We start from the raw sequence: 20,191 nt of genomic DNA, 5'->3' as shown, positions 1-20,191 counted from the left end.
AAACTAATCCTTTCTGGAGAGATGGGGAAAACCAATTAAATCTGAGGTAATATGAAAGTTAAAATGAGACAGACATAAGCTTAGTTACAATAAAAAATTTTTGAAAGATTTTTAAACATGGCCAATTGCTTGGAGTGAATGGAATGTGCAACGTTATTTGGAAGAAGCAGAGGAACTGTCTTATACTGAGTCATTGGTCCATTGATCCCTACACTGTGTTGTCTATATTTACTTGCGACAGCTGTCCAGGATTTCAGACCCAGGATCTCCCAACCCTACCTGGAGATGCCAGGGATTGAACCGGGAACTGGGTGCATTCTCTGCCACTCAGCTACAGCCCTTCCACTCTGTCCTGTTACCCCTTTTAGTGCTATTCCAATGTGAAAGGAAGATTATTTTTATTTGAAATTTGCAAAACAACAACATCACTTCCCAGATATTTGACAGGTGCTGCCAGTTTTTTTAATTTCATTTTTAACTTTAATGCCACCAATGTGCATGGTGAGCTAACCTAGACTGTTGCCCCCACCACAAGTCTAATGAAGTCAAATTTAGCCAATTGAAGTATAATGAAATCTCTCACCCGCAGCACTCAGGACAGCGGTTCTCAACCTGTGGGTCCGCAGATGTTGTTGGACTACAACTCCCATCATCCCTGAGCTCTGGCCTTGCTAGCTAGGGGTGATTAAAGTTGTAGTTCAACAACATCTGGGGACCCACAGGTTGAGAAAGGCTGACTCAGGAGCTGCTGAACTCCTCCTTCTACATCTTTTGCTCACCACCCGTGAGTCTTCAACCATCTATTGGGAGCCATGAGAAAAGTATATTTACCAGTACAACTAATTTGCTGTCATAGGAGGCCCAAGAGAAAGGCTTTCCATGATAAACTATATTTCCCAGTGCTTCTGGCACCTGACTTGCTATCATAGCAGCACCAATGGGAGAACCTTCCTTCCTTCCTTCCTTCCTTCCTTCCTTCCTTCCTTCCTTCCTTCCTTCCTTCTCCTGCCGCCAGTGTTGCAGCAGTGGCAACAAGGTAAGCAGTGCAGTTGAGCATGAGTTGGAGACTCATAGGAAGGGAAAAGCTTCTGAGTTCTTCTCCCAGTTAGAATCTAGGCCAGTTTGGGATATATTAATAGCAAATTATGAAGCCTGGCAATATAGTGGCAAAAGGCTGCTGCTTCTGTGCTACAGTTGAAGAGAATGGCCCCCTTGTGCTCTTTCCCAAGAAGAATATACCATACCAGCAGAAAGAGAGAGCATGGCTGCAAAGTGTGCCTTTGTGCTTGGCATAGGACACTGGCACCAGAAGTGTGTACAAAGCTCGGCTTCTGAAGAGCTGCCCCCTGCTGCTTCTGCCCCCTGGTGCTTTCCTTCCATAAAGCTGTGAGCTCTTCCACAGCTGATGCTTCTTCTAGGCAGCCTCTTCACTGCTTCCCTCTGCACAATTCAGCAGCCATGCTGGTGGCAGCACACAGGCTATGTAATGACAGTGTCGATTGCAGCCAACTCCTTCCTATGTGTGTTGGTGGGATTTACTGACAAGGCATGGTACATGGTCCAAAATGTGGTGAAAGGGGCTCAGCATTTAGCCCAACCCCTAAAGCCATTCGGCTTCTCCTGCTCCTCTGTGTTGATCAGGGCTTCTGATGTGGGAGGTGTTCTATATGCATGATTTAGAACTCTTGGCAATTAGGGTTCCCTACATGCTCCCTATATAAGTTTCCAAGTTTTATCTGGTATGCAGAATTGTTTCCACTTTTGATTCCAAATTGAGGATGGCATAAGGCTACTGTTAAAAAACAAACAAAAAACCTTAAGACAAAAGCAGCAGTGAATGGGTTTAAAGTGAATGGGGTCTCTACTATTCCTTACATTATTGATTTTCTTTTCTGGTGTTGTTCCTTGCAGAGAGTGAATCTATCGTTCGATTTTCCATTTTATGGCCATTTCCTACGTGAAATTACTGTGGCAACTGGGGGTAAGTGGCTTTCTACCCATTTCACTTTAGAATAATCGGACAAGAGTTTCAGATGTTTTAAATCAGGTTTCTTGAAAGGGAGGGAGGGAGGGAGGGAGGGAGGGAGAGAGAGAGAGAAAGAATTATGGTAGAGCTTGAAATATCCAAAATAGGGTAGGCCAGATCACCAGTTCATTCAAATTCACCCTGTCCTCTGTGTCAGCAAACTGGTATAAATAGTGCTTACCATGGATCAGAAAATTTTATTAACATTTTAAATAAATGTCTTCCCTCTACACCTTTCCTGGCCCCTCACTATTAGATGCATGGTGGGGGAGAGGCAAAGGGAGTTGCTGACCTATAAAGGCCGTGTGGTCATATCACACACTTCATTTTTCATCATTTCATGATTTGCAACTACTGGATATAGATGATTGTTAACATGTTGAAAACTGCCTTGAGAGGTTTAACCCTAAAAGGTGGTCTATAAATATATTAAAGTGAATAGATTTAATTATAGGAAAACTTTGACCACTTCATTCACTTTTACATATGAACAACAATCCATCAAGCCACTTAGAAATGCATCAGTTGCACTGCTAATTGGCTAAGAGTTTGCTGTGAATGGTTGATCAATTGGCAAGTGTTTCAGTTCTGAAATGGCTTAATAGGGTTAAAGTAGACATGGAACTAAGCATAGAACTCGCATTTATTTATTTTTTAAAAGAAACTATTAATTGTAGGTGCAGGATTACAATTTTCATTGGGTTCTATGCATGAGGGAGAAGATTACCCATTTGCTCCCCTGCTGCAACTAAAGAAAATCCTCCTAGGTCTTAGAAATAGGAGGGAGGTTATCATTGATGCCAAAGGGAGCGACTTTCCTATGGCATTTAAGGGCTGCAGAGGAGAAAGCTGTTACACCCGCAGTCCCTGCAAAAACCTGTCCTCACTTGCACTTGCTAGTAACGTTCTTTGAATGACACAACAGCATGTGATTTGCTTTGAACCATGTCTAGTTTGCCCCATAGAAGACTGTGTTTTGTGCAGGCCTCTACAACGGCTTTTCTTCCGCTTCTGCAATGAGAATTGGTGTTCTACCATAAAAATAAAAGTTGCGCAAACAACTCCTTGTTACCAAAGCAGGACACCCACCTGTACGGAAAGATACGTGGGGTGCCATTATGTATGACCATCTTTCAAAAGGAATAGGGGAGGGGAGAGGATTTCAAATCTGAGCTTTGTCATTTGGCTCTTTTAAAATGGAGGAGTAGAGAGGGAAAAGAGGTGTTTCTGTAAAAGGAAGGGAATGGCTAACAACAGACCTAGGAGGGGATAATGCTGGGGTTGTGTGCTTTTAATTCATGGCAAGGTTAGTAATGGAGGGAAGAGGTTGATGTATGGGCAAAAAAAGGATGGCATAGATACTTAGGAATGATAGAGATAAAAGTGTCTGGCACTCCTTCGCTCAACCAGACACGCAAACTCTCGAGATGATGAGATAGGTAGGCATCACTGACCAAATATAGATAAAGAAATATCCAGTATTCTTCTACTGTTTGTCCAAGAAAAAAGAAGAAACTTTTCTCAACCTTTCTCAATGTTCTGAGGGCATCCTATGCAATCCCCAGCATGTGTGCATGCAGATTACTTCTTGCACTTTCTCACTTGTGCAAACCATAGTTTGTTGTTACCTCAGAATTGAGTAAATGATGGTTCACCTCTAAACCAGCATTGGAATCTCTCTTAATTTCCAGTTGTGCTCTGGAGGCAAACCATAGCTCTATTAACTAACAAACACACACCCCTCAATGCAATTGCTATTGTATGCAAAGGTAAAGGTAAAGGACCCCTGGATGGTTAAGTCCAGTCAAAGACAACTATGGGGTGTAGCGCTCATCTCACCTCAGTCTGAGTGAGCCAGTGTTTTTCCACAGACAGCTTTCTGGGTCATGTGGCCAGCATGACTAAACCGCTTATGGCGCAACGGAACACCGTGACGAGTGCCAGAGCGCATGAAAACACCATTTACCTTCCCACTGCAGCAGTACCTATTTATCTACTTGCACTGGTGTGCTTTCGAACTGTTAGGTTGGCAGAAGCTGGGACAGAGCAACGGGAGCTCACACCTCCCTGTGGATTCGAACCGCTGACCTTCTGATCGGCAAGCCCAAGAGGCTCAGTGGTTTAGACCACGCTGTTCCCTATTTGTATGCAGAACAGGAAGAAGGACTGCATGTCCCCATTGCTCTTCCTGCAAACCCCTCATGTTGGAGGTCAAATGTCTGCAGCAGGGTGCCTGCTCTGCTGGAAGATCAGGGTTCTTAATTGTGTGGGGAGCCTACCCACAGAGAGCAGATTCTCCACTGCAGACATTCAGTCTCAGTCATGTGGGAGGCTGTGGGGATATGGGAAAAGGTGGAAATGATGTGCTCTCACCTCTTTTCCCCTGCTCTCCCTTTAGGCAATGGTATTCATTTTGGGGGAGTGGGGGAGAGAACAAGTGACTATGGCTTATGTTTTGTGAAACACACACATAAAGGAAAACTCTGCTTTTAGTGCAGGCATGTCCAAAGTCCGTTTCAGGGGCCTAATCTGGCCCACCGGTTGAATTAATCTGGCCCGCGTGGCAGTAAATGTCCTGGGGTAAAATCCCAAAAAAAGCTCAGCAACTTTGGTCAGCCCTCACGCATGTTCCCTTCATTAAATCTGGCCCTCTTTGAAAAAAGTTTGGGCACCCCTGTTTTAGTGAATCAATAAGAGTGCCAGAGGAATGATGATGATGATGATTTAGTCACTTTACTCATAAAAATGACCCAAAATGATGTGGCATGCCAGGGGGTAAAAGAAGGAACATGCAAACCTGAGGCATCACAATGGTTTGGTCAGTGGTTGTGTGTGACAGTGTGAACCAAGTCATTGCTTGTTTTTTGAGGACTTCCAATTTTTATCATGTCAACAAAGAGTTTGTTGCTTCTTCTTTAAGGGGCTCAAACGATGCATTCTCCTTAAATATTGCAGTGCTAAATTGCAAGCAAAGAGCTCCATCATATCTATAACAGATCAAGAAATCCAAATTTTTTTTATTTTGTTTTTACCATCCATACAACATTTGCATTTCACTACCAAGCAGTCTTGAATGATGATTTTTGACCCTCAATTAATTTGAGAGAGAGAGGAAAAAAGAGAGAGAAACTCACATGGGTTGGCTTGAGCAATTAGCATATCCTTTCCCTCAATCCATGTTTTACCAAGGTTACTTGATTCATGTCTGTGAGGTAAATCAGTTTGCACTGCCATTATTAGTATAATTAATCAAATCCTGTTCTTCTAGAGGTGGATATCTGTCATGGGGGAATTCCTGTGTATGCTAATTCTGGTACCTAGGAAACCACGAGAGGCCTTCCAGCTCTCTGATTATAGAAAGTCTTCCTGACAGAACATTTCAGATGTTTTCATTTAGGAGAGAAGAATATAGCATTGGCAATGGGCTTAGAAGTCAGGTGTGGGATTGGGTTGTCAGAGTGGCGGCAAAGATAATGAAAAGCAGCAAGAATATAGGGCAGTGTATAGCATGTTCACGTGCCCCCCTTTCAATAACACTTTTTAAAGCTAAATTGGACCATCAAATCTAATCTTGCATTAAACAGGAATAGCACTTTTCAAATGTAAGAGGCTAGTGAACCTAAGCAATTGTTTTGGACTTGGAGGCAGGTGTCTGAATATTGTCTTATGACAGGGACCTGTGGTTCTCCAGTAGTTGTAGGACTCCAGTACCCATCAGCCCTAGACATTATGGTAAATGGTCAGGAACGATGGGATCCTTCCCCAAACTGATACCCTCCGGATGTTTCGGCCTAAAACTCTCATCAGCCGCATGCTGGTTGGGGCTGAAGGGTATATAGTTCAAACCATCTGAAGGGTACCAGGTTGGGGAAGTCTGGTTTAAAATGTGTACAGGGCAATTCTTTATCTGAAGATGTGAGGTTTTCACTTATTTTTATTTTTATTCTTATTATTTCTATACCTGCAGATCTCAGAGTGGTTCACAACATAAAATTGCAACCTGAAAGACACAACATCCACAATAAAAACAAAAACAAAGGCAACCCAGTAATCCCCCTTCCCACAACACATTTTAAAGGGTGTTAGATGCCATTCAGCCAAGGGCCTGCTTAAAGAAAAGTTTTCTCCTGCCACCTAAAGATATATTATGAAGGCACCAGACAAACCTCCCTGAGGAGGGCATTCCACAAACAGGGAGCCATTGCAGAAAAGGCCTGTTCTCATGTTGCCACCCTCTGGACCTCACATGGAAGAGGCACACGAAGAAGGCCCTCAGAGAATGATACCAGTGTCTTGGTAGGTTCATATGGAGGGAGACAGTCCTTGAGCTATTATGGTCCTGAACCTTTTTAGGGCTACCTCTAAAAATTAATTGAATCACTCTTCTTATGTTTACATATGAGAGGAAAAAACAAAACAAATGAGACTAATCTTTCATTTTACCGTTTGCATGTATATATCACAACAGGGATGATCTTAGAAGACGCTTGTCCTATTTTCTCTCTCACAGGACGAAATTATTACAACAATATGGATCTTGCAAGTTGCAGTTTATATTATCATTATTATTCAAATGCCAGATTAATTGAGGGCACCTTTAGAGTTGATCAAAATGTTTTAGTCATCTGATTAATCACTTCAGTGTTGTAGTCGTAACTCTTTGATTAGATCCCGCAAATTGTTTTGAAACACCTTGCCTAATGTATTCTCCTGCCTGCCTGCTAAAGGAAAGAAGTGTTATGATATGGGCAAACTGTGGGTGGCATTTTTCTGTCATATGGGCTGAGAGTACCTCTTATGGGGGGAAAGCACTAAGCTGGCTGGACATAATCAACAAACATTTGCAAGCCTGAAATGAACTGTCAGGAAGAATAGAGGGCTTTCCCACTTTCTATTTCATTATTAACCATTTTGCAGTCATCTTAGATCTTAAAGGTCATTTGCACTTAAGAGAAAACTCTCTTCACTTATTACCTACTTTAGAAACAGAATGAAGGCTGGCCTTTCAGCAAAAGCAGATTTATCGCCACACACCCCTGCAGCCGCCTCCAAGGATTATATTTAGATGCCTACATTATTGCTGTTTTCTCAACAAACACATCTGCAGCATTATTAGGTTAGGAAAAAGAGGTTGGTGGGACGGACTGCCAATATCCTGATGCAAAATGTAGCTCGTGACTTTAAGGGGGGGGTACTGTATCCTTTTCCCCTTCTCCCTTGTTTCTTTTATTATAGCTTCAATCTTTGCCAAATAGCTTCTTTTGGTGATTCCTGCTCATAGCTTGTTTGTTTGTTTATAAAATTGTTTATTTATTTGATTTTTTTTTACATTTATATCCCACCTGTCATCCAGGAAACTCAAGGTGACTTGTAATTAAAAACAACCAAAAGCTAGAGCTATTATTATTATTAGTTTGAAATCTCTTTACATGCACTATCCAAATTATTCTGACATCACCTCTGGGAGGATAGACTTAACTCCATATTGAGATGGAGATGGCTTGCCTTAGCGAGACTGTGGTGCAGTTTGAACTGTGGACTTCTCAAAACCAAGCTGGATATTTCCATAGTAGAGCTGCAGCCAAGCGTTCTTTGAAAATGTTCTCTTTGGCTCTGTTGGTCAGGCTGTGAGTGCCATGGCTTATGTAGCCAAAACAGCACTGTTCACACATAAGAAGGGATGTATCAGCAATGGTGGGGGTTTTTTTCTTGGGGGGGGGGTAACTGAAAGTATGCAGAAATACCAGACTTTTTTAAAAAAAGAAAAGCCATGAAAGGGGAGGGACTCAAAATGAAGAATGTGCCAGTGGGCATGGAATACTGACTGTGAATGGAAATACAGGGAGTGGAAATCAAACCGGGTGGCTGCCATAATGAACAACAGCATTCTGTGCTGCCACATTTTTTTGCAGGAACGCCTCTTATAATTCGTGGATTTCAAGACATCATGCTTTACTGAAATTCAGAAAGGGGTTTCCATTCCAGTTACTATAAATAATTGTATGCTGACTACAGCTTTAAAAAGCATTGGAGCCTATCCCGGTCATCAGTTCTGAAAAATCCAAAAGATAGTTCATGAAGTCATTCGTGTGTCTCCTACTCAAGTTTAAGGGCTGAACTGGAAGCACCAGCCTAAATCCCTGTTTTGTGGGAAGACATATAAGCAGGCTCTAGACGAGTAGCTTCTCGATAATAAAGCCACGAGGAACCAAATAAAAGATAGTCCCCTTGTTGGGAAGTGAGCAGAGAGATTCTTAAGGAGATACTGAGCGGGAGGTTCTCATTATACTGGCTACGAAAGATCCGTGGAAAACCCCTTAACCTTTTAAAGCCCTTGAGGAATGTCTTTAGTTTCGGTGGGCAATAGATACAAAAGAGGTTTTGGCACTGCCCTCCCCCAGTCCATTACCCAAATGTGATGGATCTGTAGCATCGCCTACACTCCATATGTTTTGTGAAGTTTCCATAGTAACGCAGCTGAAAATTGACAAACGAGACCCAGTCTGATCAAAACAGTGTCTTGCCCGGCAGGTAAAGATTAAAGCAGATTTTTAAAGAAAACAAACACCCCTCCCAGCATAACCGTTATCAGCGTTCTGCAGATACTTTGTGTAATGCAGCAGCCCACTGAACTAACTTTATAAATAATACAAACGGAAACCTCCAGCATGTCTCTATACACTTCTTCATGCTCTGGTTTCCCCAGCTGTACAATTTAGCTGAAATTGCTGCGCCCTGCAGAAGTGCTGATGATAACCTGTGTATATTCTGTGCTCATAGACTATGAAAACTTTGTACCAATGTAACCCAAATTCCATTGCAAAAAAGGCTGAAGTTTGCAGCTTGCCTAAACCTGGAATCCTATGCACCTGTGTCTGGTCCACTGAACAGGCAATAAGAATTTCTTCTGCATAAGCATCTACAGTTCTCAGCCAGCATTTGCTGTAATTAAACAGTTTTGCACTGATTTGCTGGCATTTGCATAATTCTGGTCCTGCCAGCCCTGGACAAGAGCTGTGCACTAGTATTATGCAGCCCCCTTGGGAAGTTTGCTAAAACACTCCAGCTTTTCAGATGCCACCAGGTGTTTCCCCACATACTTCCGAGGCTGCAGTCCTATTTTTTAAAAATAAAAATGCTGGAAGGTAGCCCTCATTGAGCACAGTGGGACACACATCTGGGGGAAGAAAGAGGAAGAAAGCTGAGTTTCTCAGGATGTTTGGTTTTGCACCCAGGAGCCATATGCATAGTTGTGGAATTGCAGAATGTGCAAAATTCCTATTAACTGCTTTCATAGCACAAAAAAATATATATGAATGTGGCACAACTAAGTTTATAACTGCTAACCACTACAGTAGGGAAACTGGCCCTCTAGAGGATGTTAGACTACAAATCCCATCATTCTCCCATTAGCCGTGCTGGCTGAGGTTGGTGGAAGCTGGAGTCCAGTAACATTCAGAGAGCCACAAGTTCCCTTTCCCTGCCATACAGTGTCCCACAAGGCAAATCCTTCCATGTTTCCACACCTATGCACTTTCCCCTATTGCTTCCCCCATTATAGAGATGTTGGGGAAGGGAAGTTTCTTTCCGCTTCTATTCTCCCTTTTTTAATGCATGCAGCAGTCCTAGGGCATAGACTGTTGGCACCTGATTAAGAAATCTTGCCAGACTTAAGCAGGTCTAAATCTTACCAGTGCATGGAGGTGCATGTCTGGGGATCTTGGCTGTTTTCACACACTAGCAACACATCCTCTAGAATTCTATCCATGATATTTTATCTGCACTATTGGAATGAAATTCAGGAACCCAAAAGTCAAATTGAAAAATACGACTTTCGAGCCATCTGGCCCCAAAATGGCAACCCAACATTCCCTTTTGGCGATTATAACCCTGGGTTAAGAAACCATTTGGCACCTAGCTTATGTATCCAAGTTTCTAACACTGGTCCCCAGCCAGCACATGCTCAGCATCAGCCGAAAGGATGCAGGGGATGGCTTGGCCCATTATTTGTGTTAGCACCTGGGGGAGTGGGCTGACCCACACATTCATGCACAGTAAGTCCCACTATGTGAGACCATAGTTCATTGGCGAGAACAGACCTAACTACCTTATATTGAGTCAGACAGTTGTCCCCGTTAGCTCAGAAAGGTAACCATCAGAACACAATCTTCAGTGTGGGGATGTTGGGCAGTGGAGTATATTAAACATAGCTGCCTAATACTGAGTGATATCATTCATCCATGTGGTTCAGTACTGTCTACACCAAAAGTGGCTAACTCCCAGTTCAGGGGCCTGATCTAGGCCCCAGAAGACTGCACCAATTTTAGTGGTGGTGGCAATGAAACCTGCATTTGCCTTCATTACTAAGCCAAACCATGGCTTAACTCCAGGTAGCATAGCCACAGCAGGACTGGGGAGGAGTGAAGTGGCTGCAATTTTCACTCTGGTTGACCCACCGGATTGCATATTCTTGCTTGGCCAAGATTTGGCTTTGCGTTGCTTACAAATAAGTCCTGTAAATGGATATACGGTAGGCTTTTTTCACTGACTCAGAGGCTTTGCTTCGTTCTCTAAAAAAGAGGAGGGAGAAAAGATGGAGCCTGGACCTGGACGACTGTTTGGTTGCAGAAAAACTGACTCTGTAGCTCAAAGCCACGCAGTATCTCTTTTCTGTGGATATTTGCTGGATTTCTTTTTGAAGAAAAACACACTGCTTTATTGAAAAAGCCTGCTTTGTACCTTGTTCTGAATAAAGCTGGGCAGCTTCAGGTTTGTTAATTTGTTGTTGTTGTTGTCGTTGTTTTTCCAGAAATGTTCACATCTGGGGTCTTGTTTGCTGAGATACGAGTGCCCACTTGTGTAGAAACAGCAGAGGTTTCTGAACATTAAATTAAAATAACAGAGAAGGTAATATCAGAATAGCACACACATTCCCTAATTAACTTGTGGGCATGACTGAGAAAATAACATGTCACACTGTGTGAAGTTCAGTTTTAAACAAACTAAAGCCACAGGAGAAGCTTAATTAGAAGAGGAACTTATTTAAATGCCTAGTGAAAGCCAGCAAACACTGAATGAGCGAGAGGAGAGAGAGAGAAGAAAAGAGAGGAGACCTTTTTAGAAGAGAACGTATTTGTGTATTTATTTATTTACATAACATTCACAAATTATTTTAGAAGGGAACTAATCCCAGCCCCCCTCTACGGAATTCATTTTATCTTTAGAATGCAAAGAGATAAAGTTGGCCCTTTTATATGTGTTTGATGCATTCATTTAATGTGCGTAGGGTTTGGGGCTGTGGCATTGCATTAGCGGTTTCCACCCCTAATCACTGTAAGATCTTAAAAGAGTACTGGGACACGAGTGGCGCTGTGGTCTAAACCACTGAGCCTCTTGGGCTTGCTGGTTGTAAGGTCAGCAGTTCAAATCCCTGCGACGGAGTGAGCTCCTGTTGCTCTGTCCCAGCTTCTGTCAACCTAGCAGTTCTAAAGCATACCAGTGCAAGTAGATAAATAGGTACCACTGCGGCGGGAAGGTAAGTGGTGTTTCCGTGCACTCTGGTTTCCATCATGGTGTCACGTTGCCCCAGAAGTGGTTTAGTCATGCTGGCCACATGACCAGGCAAGCTTCCTCAGCCTGAAAGCGAGATGAGCGCAGCACCCCATAGTCACCTTTGACTGGACTTAATTGTCCAGGGGTCCTTTACCTTTACTCTAGTTATATCATTTGATTGTAGCTGTGGCAGCAGCATCAGATATTTATTTTTATTTATGTATTAAATTTATATACCGCCCTTCATCAAAAGATCACGGAGTGCTGGTTCACAAGATAAAAACACAAATAAAATGTTGTCAGGGCTGCCTCAGGTCCCAGCTCACAAAGGACCAACACCAGTTCCTTTTTATATACAGAAGTCTTTATTGAAGTTCATTATTGGTTTGACAGCCGCGGCGCGCAGCTCTACGTCTTAAACCCTAGACCGTCGAAGCTCCGTCTGAGTCTCCTCCCCCCAGACACCAGTTTAAGACCCTAGCCTTGCTCCACCTCTTCCTCTGCTCCCTTTTCCTCTGGGTCCACCTGTCCGCCGGGGTTTTCCCCTTTCTGGACTCTTCTGACGCTGACTCCCCCGAGTCTTCCCCCTCCCTCCGGCGGGCTTTAAGACCTGGTTCCCAATCCGGGCTTTCTGCTGTCCCGCGCGCCTGTACATTTGAACTTGGCGCGCGCGCCCAGCCTGCCACCTTCATTCTGACCATTATACTGCTCCTGTCGCTGCTTGCTGGAGGAGACGCTGACTCTGACCTATGAGACTCTTCCCCCCCACTACGCTCCGGTGGGGAAGCTGGCCCTGATTTCCAGCTACTGCTCTGGGAGTCTCCGCTGCCCCCCTGCTTCTGGTGTGTCCCCCCTGGGACCCCCCTTGCCCTGGCCATCGGCGCTCCCTCCTGGGAATCTTCTGATTCACTGGAGAGGCTCATGGAATCTCTCGGGTCACTGTCATTCTGCCCTCCGCTGCCCTCAGATTCTTCCCCTTCGCTCTCCATTTCCTCTCTCCCCTGCGCCTCTACTCCTGAGCCCCTGACAAATGTTAAAACAGAAACAAATAAAACAACCCCCCCAGGAAAAAAAAACATTAAAAAAGCTGTAGAATATTAATCAGCCAAAGGCCTGGTTGAAGAGGAACATGCTTGCCTGGCGCTTAAGAATAGATAAGGAAGGTGATTGGATGAACCTCCCTGGGGAGAGCATTCCACAAACGTGGAGCCACTGCAGAAAAGGCCTGTTCTCGTGTTGCCACCCTCCGGACCTTACAGGCAGGAGACACGTGAAGAAGGGCCTCAGAGGATGAATGCCGAGTCCAGGTTGGTTTATATGGGGAGACATAGGTCTTGAGTGTAAAAATGTGTAACTTCCTAAACAGATACAGTGGTACCTTGGTTTACGAACTTAATCTGTTCCTGAAGTCCGTTCTTAAACCGAATCCGTTCTTAAACTGAGGCACGCTTTCCCCAATGAGACCTCCCGCCGCCAGTGCCCTTCCACCGTTCATAGACTGAGGTAATGTTCGCAAACCGGAATACTACTTCTGGTTTTACAGAGTTCGTAAACTGAATAGTTTGTAAACAGGACTGTTCTTAAACCGAGGTACCACTGTATTATTATTTTTAGATAGAAAAATATCAGTATATGACATAAACAAACAGTATGCCTAAACTAAGTGGTAGAACATGAGCCTCTTAATTTGAAGGTTGTGGGTTTGACCCCCACTTTGGGCAAAAACTTCCTGCACTGCAGGGGGTTTGATTAGATGACCCTTGGGGTCCCTTCCAACTCTGTGATTCTATTCTATGATTCTATTCTATCACTCAGTGCTAGTCTGGATGCTGCAACTCCAATTCCCTAATTTTGAATGTCATTGGGATTCAAGCTGTTTTATGGTCAAGGACCTGTCAGAACCTTTGTTGAAACATCTGGGAAGAATTTGGAGCATTAATTAAAATGGGCTTTGCTGTGAATACCATTTCCAAATCAGCAGGCACCCCAGTGTCACTTACAGTTAATTCTGCAGCATTTATCCTGTACATTTTTAGGAAGTAGTGGAGTAGGAAAATTCTGCAATGTAACCATTTTGTTGTTATTTGCTGGTAGTAGTAGAAGTCTTCTCTTCTCTTCTTCTCTTTGGTGATCACTCATAGCCGAGTAAGATTGTCTTCCATAAACACGGTTTTAACAATGAGTCCGTAAGTAAGTGTGGAGGCCAATTCTGGATCTACACATCCTTCCACAGTGGTTTCCGGGCGGGAGTTGATCACGGTGTGGATTTGTCAAGTGTGTCTTCCTCTTAGCATGTTTCTCCCTTGCGTCCTGAGTTCGAGCATCATCAAAGTCCATGACACCTTTGGTAAAGGCTGTTCTCCAACTGGAGTGCTTGCAGGCCAGTGTTTCTCAGTTGTCAGTGTTTGTACATTTTTTTAAGATTTGCCTTGAGAGAGTCTTTAAACCTCTTTTGTTGACCACCAGCATTACACTTTCCATTTTTAAGTTTGGAATAGAGCAGTTGCTTTGGAAGACGATCATCAGGCGTCAGCACACATGACCAGTCCAACAAAGTTGATGTGGTAGAAGTAATAATTGCTGATGTTGATGATGCTTGGTTTGTTGTTGTTTTTTAAAGCCCTATTAGAATCCTGAGAATATACCCATTTACTCAGCAGAAAGTCGCACTGAGTTTAATGGTATTTACTCCTAAGGAGGTGCATTGCAGCCAAGAGAGAAGTGGTACAGGGAGAGGAGCTGGGGCTCGTAAGAGGCAAGAGAAGGAGGGACCAGTCTCACTCCCTTTCCCAATCAGTAGCGGACCTTGGTGCCTGAAATTTCAGTTGTGCCTGGCGATGCCCAAATCTGGTGCACGCCTCTGCTTCTTGCCTTCATAATAGTGGTGGCACCTGCTGAACTGCCCCAGAAACCCTGCGCTCGGTGCCACAGCACCAGTCACATTCCCCTCTGCCCTGCTTGCAAAAACCAGGATTTGTGGGACATAGTGAGAAACCATGATTGCTTCCATGGCAGTCCCGGTGGAATTGGGGCAGTTGGAGTTACCGGTATACTGTAGAATTGGATTACCGGCATACTGTAGAACAACAACAAAAGTAAATACAGACACCTGAGGTTTAAGATCTTATTCACTTCTGGGTAAACTAGAAAAGGCTTCCATATTAGTAGGAAATCTTCAGGATTAGCATTGGCTCATTGTTGATTGATTTCTTGTGAGTGCATGCTCATATTGTGGAACTAATGCTCATAACCATTGATTCATTGAAAGAATTACATCAGAGATATGGATACACACACATGTATGTATGTATGTGCAGGTTTTAAAAAAAGATTTTCCAATCTGACATCTAGTTTTGTTTTTCGCTTTAGTTTTCATATACTTGTTTTGAATTCAGGCTTGAATCATTGATCATCTCCAGCAGATATGTGAAAAGTACCCTTCTTACCACTGGCCTCCCAGAAGATACTCTGATTTATGAATGGGATCAATGAATCAATCTATTTATTGTCTGTGTGTCAGTTCTGCATGTGTCCATTCATAAAAACCCATCCTTTTTCATATCAATGAGTGAGTTGAATCTGTACCAAAATTCATAATTAAATGTGTAGTTTATTACAAAACATGTAATTAAATAACATATTTTAACTCAATGCACACATTTCTAAATGTATTTTATCCTATAATTTTGTGATGTATTATGGTACTTTTCTCTCCAGCCCTATCTCAATATTCAGAGTGTGTGAAATTCAAAGGATAATTATGTTCCAATCCATGTATTCATTTATAAAATGCAAATTAGATCATTTCCCTTAAAAATGCAGCCTGAACAAAATTCCCTTCCATCCCTGCTTATTAATTTTTTTTTTCTGGGTTTAAGTACTGTCCACTAAGGACAGGTACAGCATCTGCAAGTTTTGCCCCTTGTAGACCTAATTGAAGCCTTAGTAAAGTAATTTAAATTGGAGACAAGGCACAAGAGGGCTAAACAATTCCTTCACCACTTCCCAGAGCGGCTTCCTCCATAAAATTAGCAACCCACGCAGCTGCTTTGAAATAAAAATATAAGCCCACATAGACTCTCCCTTCTATGTCACGTCTAGTTGAGCCCTAATAACCTTGAAAACCGTCTCCTTAACATTATCATCTAAAAAAGTGAAGTCTCTTGTGTCCAAACATTTTTCCATACAGAAAATAGAATGCTTTCACTGGTGGCCTGAAATGTTGTGGTGAGAGGGCTTAAGGGTTTGGGAAATCATTGCAGAACAGCCAGGACTTATAAATGTAGGTAGCTTGCCATTTCATTCCGAGTGAGCAATTGAGGTACTACAATACCCCCGACACACTTTCCTTTCTATCTCTACAGACAAAAGAGCTAGAGGCTTGATTTTAAAATGAAACCTGAACATTCATTTCCACCATATATGCCCCCCAATACTGTCAGGCAACTTGGGCTATCCTTAGCTTTATACCAGGCAGAATTATCCATCTTACCAAGTATTGTCTACTCTGATATACAGTGGCCCTCAAGAGTCTAAGGCAGAGGGTTTTTCCATCACCTGCCACCTGAACCTTTTTGTGTGGAGATGCTGAGGAATGAACCTGGAATCTTCTGCATACAAATCATGTGCTTTGCTGCTCAACCATCACCCCCCTCAAATCAACGAACTTGTTGATAAATAAATAAACCCAGTAAGTTTCTACATAGTTGAGATTAAATATTTGCTTCTGAATTCCAAGAATGCAACAGGTTCTCAACAGATATCAAATACCTTATTTGTTTGGACCAAGCAACCCTAATTCAAGGGCCTTCAGGTTTACAGCAGTTGTTAAAGAGAGGGGAGCAGATGCTCCCATATCAGGCATGGCCAAACTTGGCCCTCCAGCTGTTTTGGGACTACAATTCCCATCATCCCTGACCACTGGTCCTGTTAGCTAGGGATGATGGGAGTTGTAGTCCCAAAACAGCTGGAGGGCCAAGTTTGGCCATGCCTGCCATAGATGCTTAGGACTGTAAATGTCACCATGACCCACCCCTTAAACCAGGCCAAATATTGAGTTAATGGGTTGAAAGGGAGACAGGTTAGAACAGGCTTCCTCAAACTCGGCCCTCCAGATGTTTTTGGCCTACAGCTCCCATGATCCCTAGCTAGCAGGACCAGTGGTCAGGGATTATGGGAATTGTAGTCTTAAAACATCTGGAGGGGCGAGTTTGAGGAAGCCTGGGTTAGAATCAGTTAACAGATTAGAGTAGGAGAGAAGAAGCCACAATTGCCAGCTGACAGGATCACCATGTCAGCCAGTTGCTGGTTCTTCAGCTTGGACTGGGCTGCTCCTTTCCTCTCCTCCCTGAAGCCATTAGAAGTGAGCTGAAGAGGAAGAAGCAGAAAGGTGAAGCAATCTGTCATTATCACTACCCCATTAAACAGGCCATTTCAAGATGGCATGCACTTTCTACTGTTCTCATCTAAGCTATTATTCTTATTAATCTTGTGTGAGCTGGCCTGCAGGGGACTTTGCTGGATAAGGAGTAGTGTAAAAATGCATTAACTTACTAAAAGAAAAAAAGTAACTTGTCCATACATGAAGGTCTTCAGATGAGGCCTTTTTCCAAGTTCTCTCTGTAGGAGAGGAGCATTATGCATCCACAAAGCAGAAGACCTTTTTAGTGGTGGTGCCACAGCTTTGAAATAACCTCTCAAAGGAAGTAAGGCTGTATTATTTTCAGTAGCAGGTTAAAGTGTTTCTTTTTCATGTTTCCAGTTTTGTTTTTTTAAAAAAAACACACACAACTATTAAACTGTCTTACTTGATTGAATAGTTTTGGTTTATTACTTCTCAAATATTATTACTATATTATACATTGAGGGGCTTTTTTGTATTTGAATGAATCTTTATTTGCATCAGCCATCGGCCATATCAATAAAACGACAATACAATATACATATAATAGAAATAAAAAGTCAATTATATAAAATACATTTTGGGGTTTTGAATCAATAGTCAAATGGTGGATCTTACTCTGATTGCCCCAGCTAAAAACCTTGCATCCTTTGCTGTCACCTGCTCATCTTGATCTGCCAAGAGAAAGGACACTATGGCAGTGGTTGGGCGACCCAGAATGGACAAAAAAAAAAAAGAGTGCAAGCCAGAAGGGCATGTGCCACCATTTTGGGACTGCCATCTCCACAGGGACATGTGTTTTTCATGTGGAATCTGTTGGAATCGTCCCTCAAGTACAGCCGAGGGCAATACATTCAGTCTTGCGAGAGTAAAAGTGCATCTATATTTTAGAATGGTATTTGATATTGTATTGATATTAGATTTTTATGCACACCTCCTCAGAACTGATGCTTTGGATGAAGTCTCAGTTTAGAAATTTTCAAAATAACATAATAGCATGATGCTAAGTGGCATGGTGCACCGTGGCAGATCAGTGAATAGATTCTGAGGTGGGCACTCATCCCTGAAAAGCTTTCTGTGTTCATTAAAGTAAGCAAATCTTAGTGTGTACATTGATTTGTGTTCCCCATTGAAAAAAGGGGGACATGAATCTTTGAACACCCAAATGGGTGCATCGAGTAGCTGTGGCACTGAAGATATGTAATGGTGCAAATGTTTTGGGCTGGTGTATAAAGCGCATGCAAGGGATGCGGGTGGCGCTGTGGGTTAAACCACTGAGCCTAGGACTTGCCGATCAGAAGGTCAGCGGTTCGAATCCCCGTGACGGGGTGAGCTCCCGTTGCTCGGTCCCTGCTCCTGCCAACCTAGCAGTTCGAAAGCATGTCAAAGTGCAAGTAGATAAATAGGTACCGCTCCGGCGGAAAGGTAAACGCCGTTTCCGTGCCCTGCTCTGGTTCGCCAGAAGCGGCTTAGTCATGCTGGCCACATGACCCGGAAGCTGTACGCCGGCCCCCTCGGCCAATAAAGCGAGATGAGCCCTGCAACCCCAGAGTCGGCCATGACTGGACCTAATAGTCAGGGGTCCCTTTACCTTTTTTATAAAGCGCACAGCCAGCCCTACCGAAAGGCATAGTAAAGCAGCCGATTCTGGGCATCATACTGTTTTCTTTTTCTTTTATATTGATGCATTTTAACTCCCAAGGAAGCGGCACTTGTGGGGTTATCTGCCTCAGGTGCCCAAGTAACTTGGCGAGTCTTGGGTAGTGTGTGCCTTCAAAGTTGGCGAGAGGAGATCCACTTGCTGTTCTGCCTCAGGAGCTACAAAATGTCAGCCCTGATAGAGCAATCTTTTGATACACAGAGCAATCCCAATTTCAAAAGGCTGAATGAAGGAGGCTTTAAGGGGGGGCGGGGGAAGAAGAAGCAAGGAGCAACTAAAAAAAGAGCAATAAACATAAATAGCGAGAAGAAAAATCTCTTATTGAGAGAAATCTGTTGCTGGTGTGCTGTGAGCAGTAAGCAGTTTCTCAGCACTAATAGTGAGCATTAAAGAGAGGCAGTGTGGTGGACTAAACATTTTTCTCCTTGATCGTTTTGTGAGGGAAGAGCAAACACCACATATCTTCTGAATGATACCATTCTGTTTATGCTCTCGTGTGTCCCTTCTCTCATTTCCCAGCCCGCACTGTCTTTTTCTCTGTTCACTTAGCTAGGTGTCGTCATGTTTTTTAAAAAAGACACATCTCCAATGTCAGTCACACTGTGGGTCAGCCACACACTGACAAACAGGCTGAATGTTGAAGGCTTTTGGTGGCTGACTTTACAAAACGAGAATGGAGAGTTATGGCCTGAACTTTTATTGATTTTCATTTAAGTACAGTGCACAGAAGATTATGTTATGGACTCTGTAATTCCAAGCAAGAAAGCTTTTTTCTCCTCCTTTTCCACTCTGTGAAAATAGATAAGGAGGAGACCTAGGGAAGATGCATCTTAAGCCATCAGAAATGCTTCATCTCTGCTAAGTTGCTTTGAGAAAAAATAAGCCATTGAAAAGTTTGGGGAGGGGGCGGCATGAGTTGTAGTGTCTGTCACTATTGGCAACTGTGTAATTTTGTTTTGTAGGCCATTTGCTAATTTTGATAGAATTATTTTCAAAGATAGAAAGCAACATGGAACGGTCAGGCTCCAGAGTGAGAAATGAGAATAGAATAGGAAAGGCGAAAGTGGTTTTAAAATATAAGGGACCTCTGACAATTTATATTTCCTGACACAAAAATTGTAGATAAGGGGGGGGGGGTGATGGCTGGGAGGCCTCTTGTACAAACAGCAGCCACCAGAATAACATTTTCTGTATACGGAGGTTTAGAAAAACATAGTGTGTGTAGCTTTTCTTTTTTACTGGGAGGGAAGCAGTATCATAATAGTTCTAAGGTAGCAGCTTTTCATACTGAGGGCTCCTGTACTTGAAATGGCACATTTTCTCTCTCTCTCTCTCTCTCTCTCTCTCTCTCTCTCTCTCTCTCTCTCTCTCTCAGTTTTGCATGCTTCATGGGTTTAATTTTCTAGGAATGCTTTGGAAAGGGAAATAGTGCCACATAAAAAAAGAACTTGACTACTCTGCAGTTTGTACAAAATTGCAGGTAAAGCTGTGTCAGACACATTTTTTAATCTTCTGACAGAAGAGTTTTCCCTCTCAAAGACCAGTTAAATCC

The 20,191-nt window shown here is 43.0% G+C and overlaps 1 protein-coding gene across 2 annotated transcripts in view; it reads left to right on the top strand.

Annotated features, from left to right (window-relative positions):
- The window catches only part of PLXDC2 (plexin domain containing 2), a 230,827-nt gene that overhangs the window by 140,642 nt on the left and 69,994 nt on the right, over nt 1–20,191 (top strand). For both annotated transcript variants that reach the window (XM_028751376.2, XM_028751377.2), the window contains one exon: nt 1,912–1,981. In XM_028751376.2, coding sequence (XP_028607209.2) covers nt 1,912–1,981 — 70 coding nt within the window. The remainder of the gene's footprint in view (nt 1–1,911; nt 1,982–20,191) is intronic.

Source organism: Podarcis muralis, chromosome 12, assembly GCF_964188315.1.
Source record: "Podarcis muralis chromosome 12, rPodMur119.hap1.1, whole genome shotgun sequence".
Taxonomy (NCBI): domain Eukaryota; kingdom Metazoa; phylum Chordata; class Lepidosauria; order Squamata; family Lacertidae; genus Podarcis; species Podarcis muralis.
Note: the sequence above shows the minus strand (reverse complement) of the source record. Positions and strands in the feature narration are given on the sequence as shown.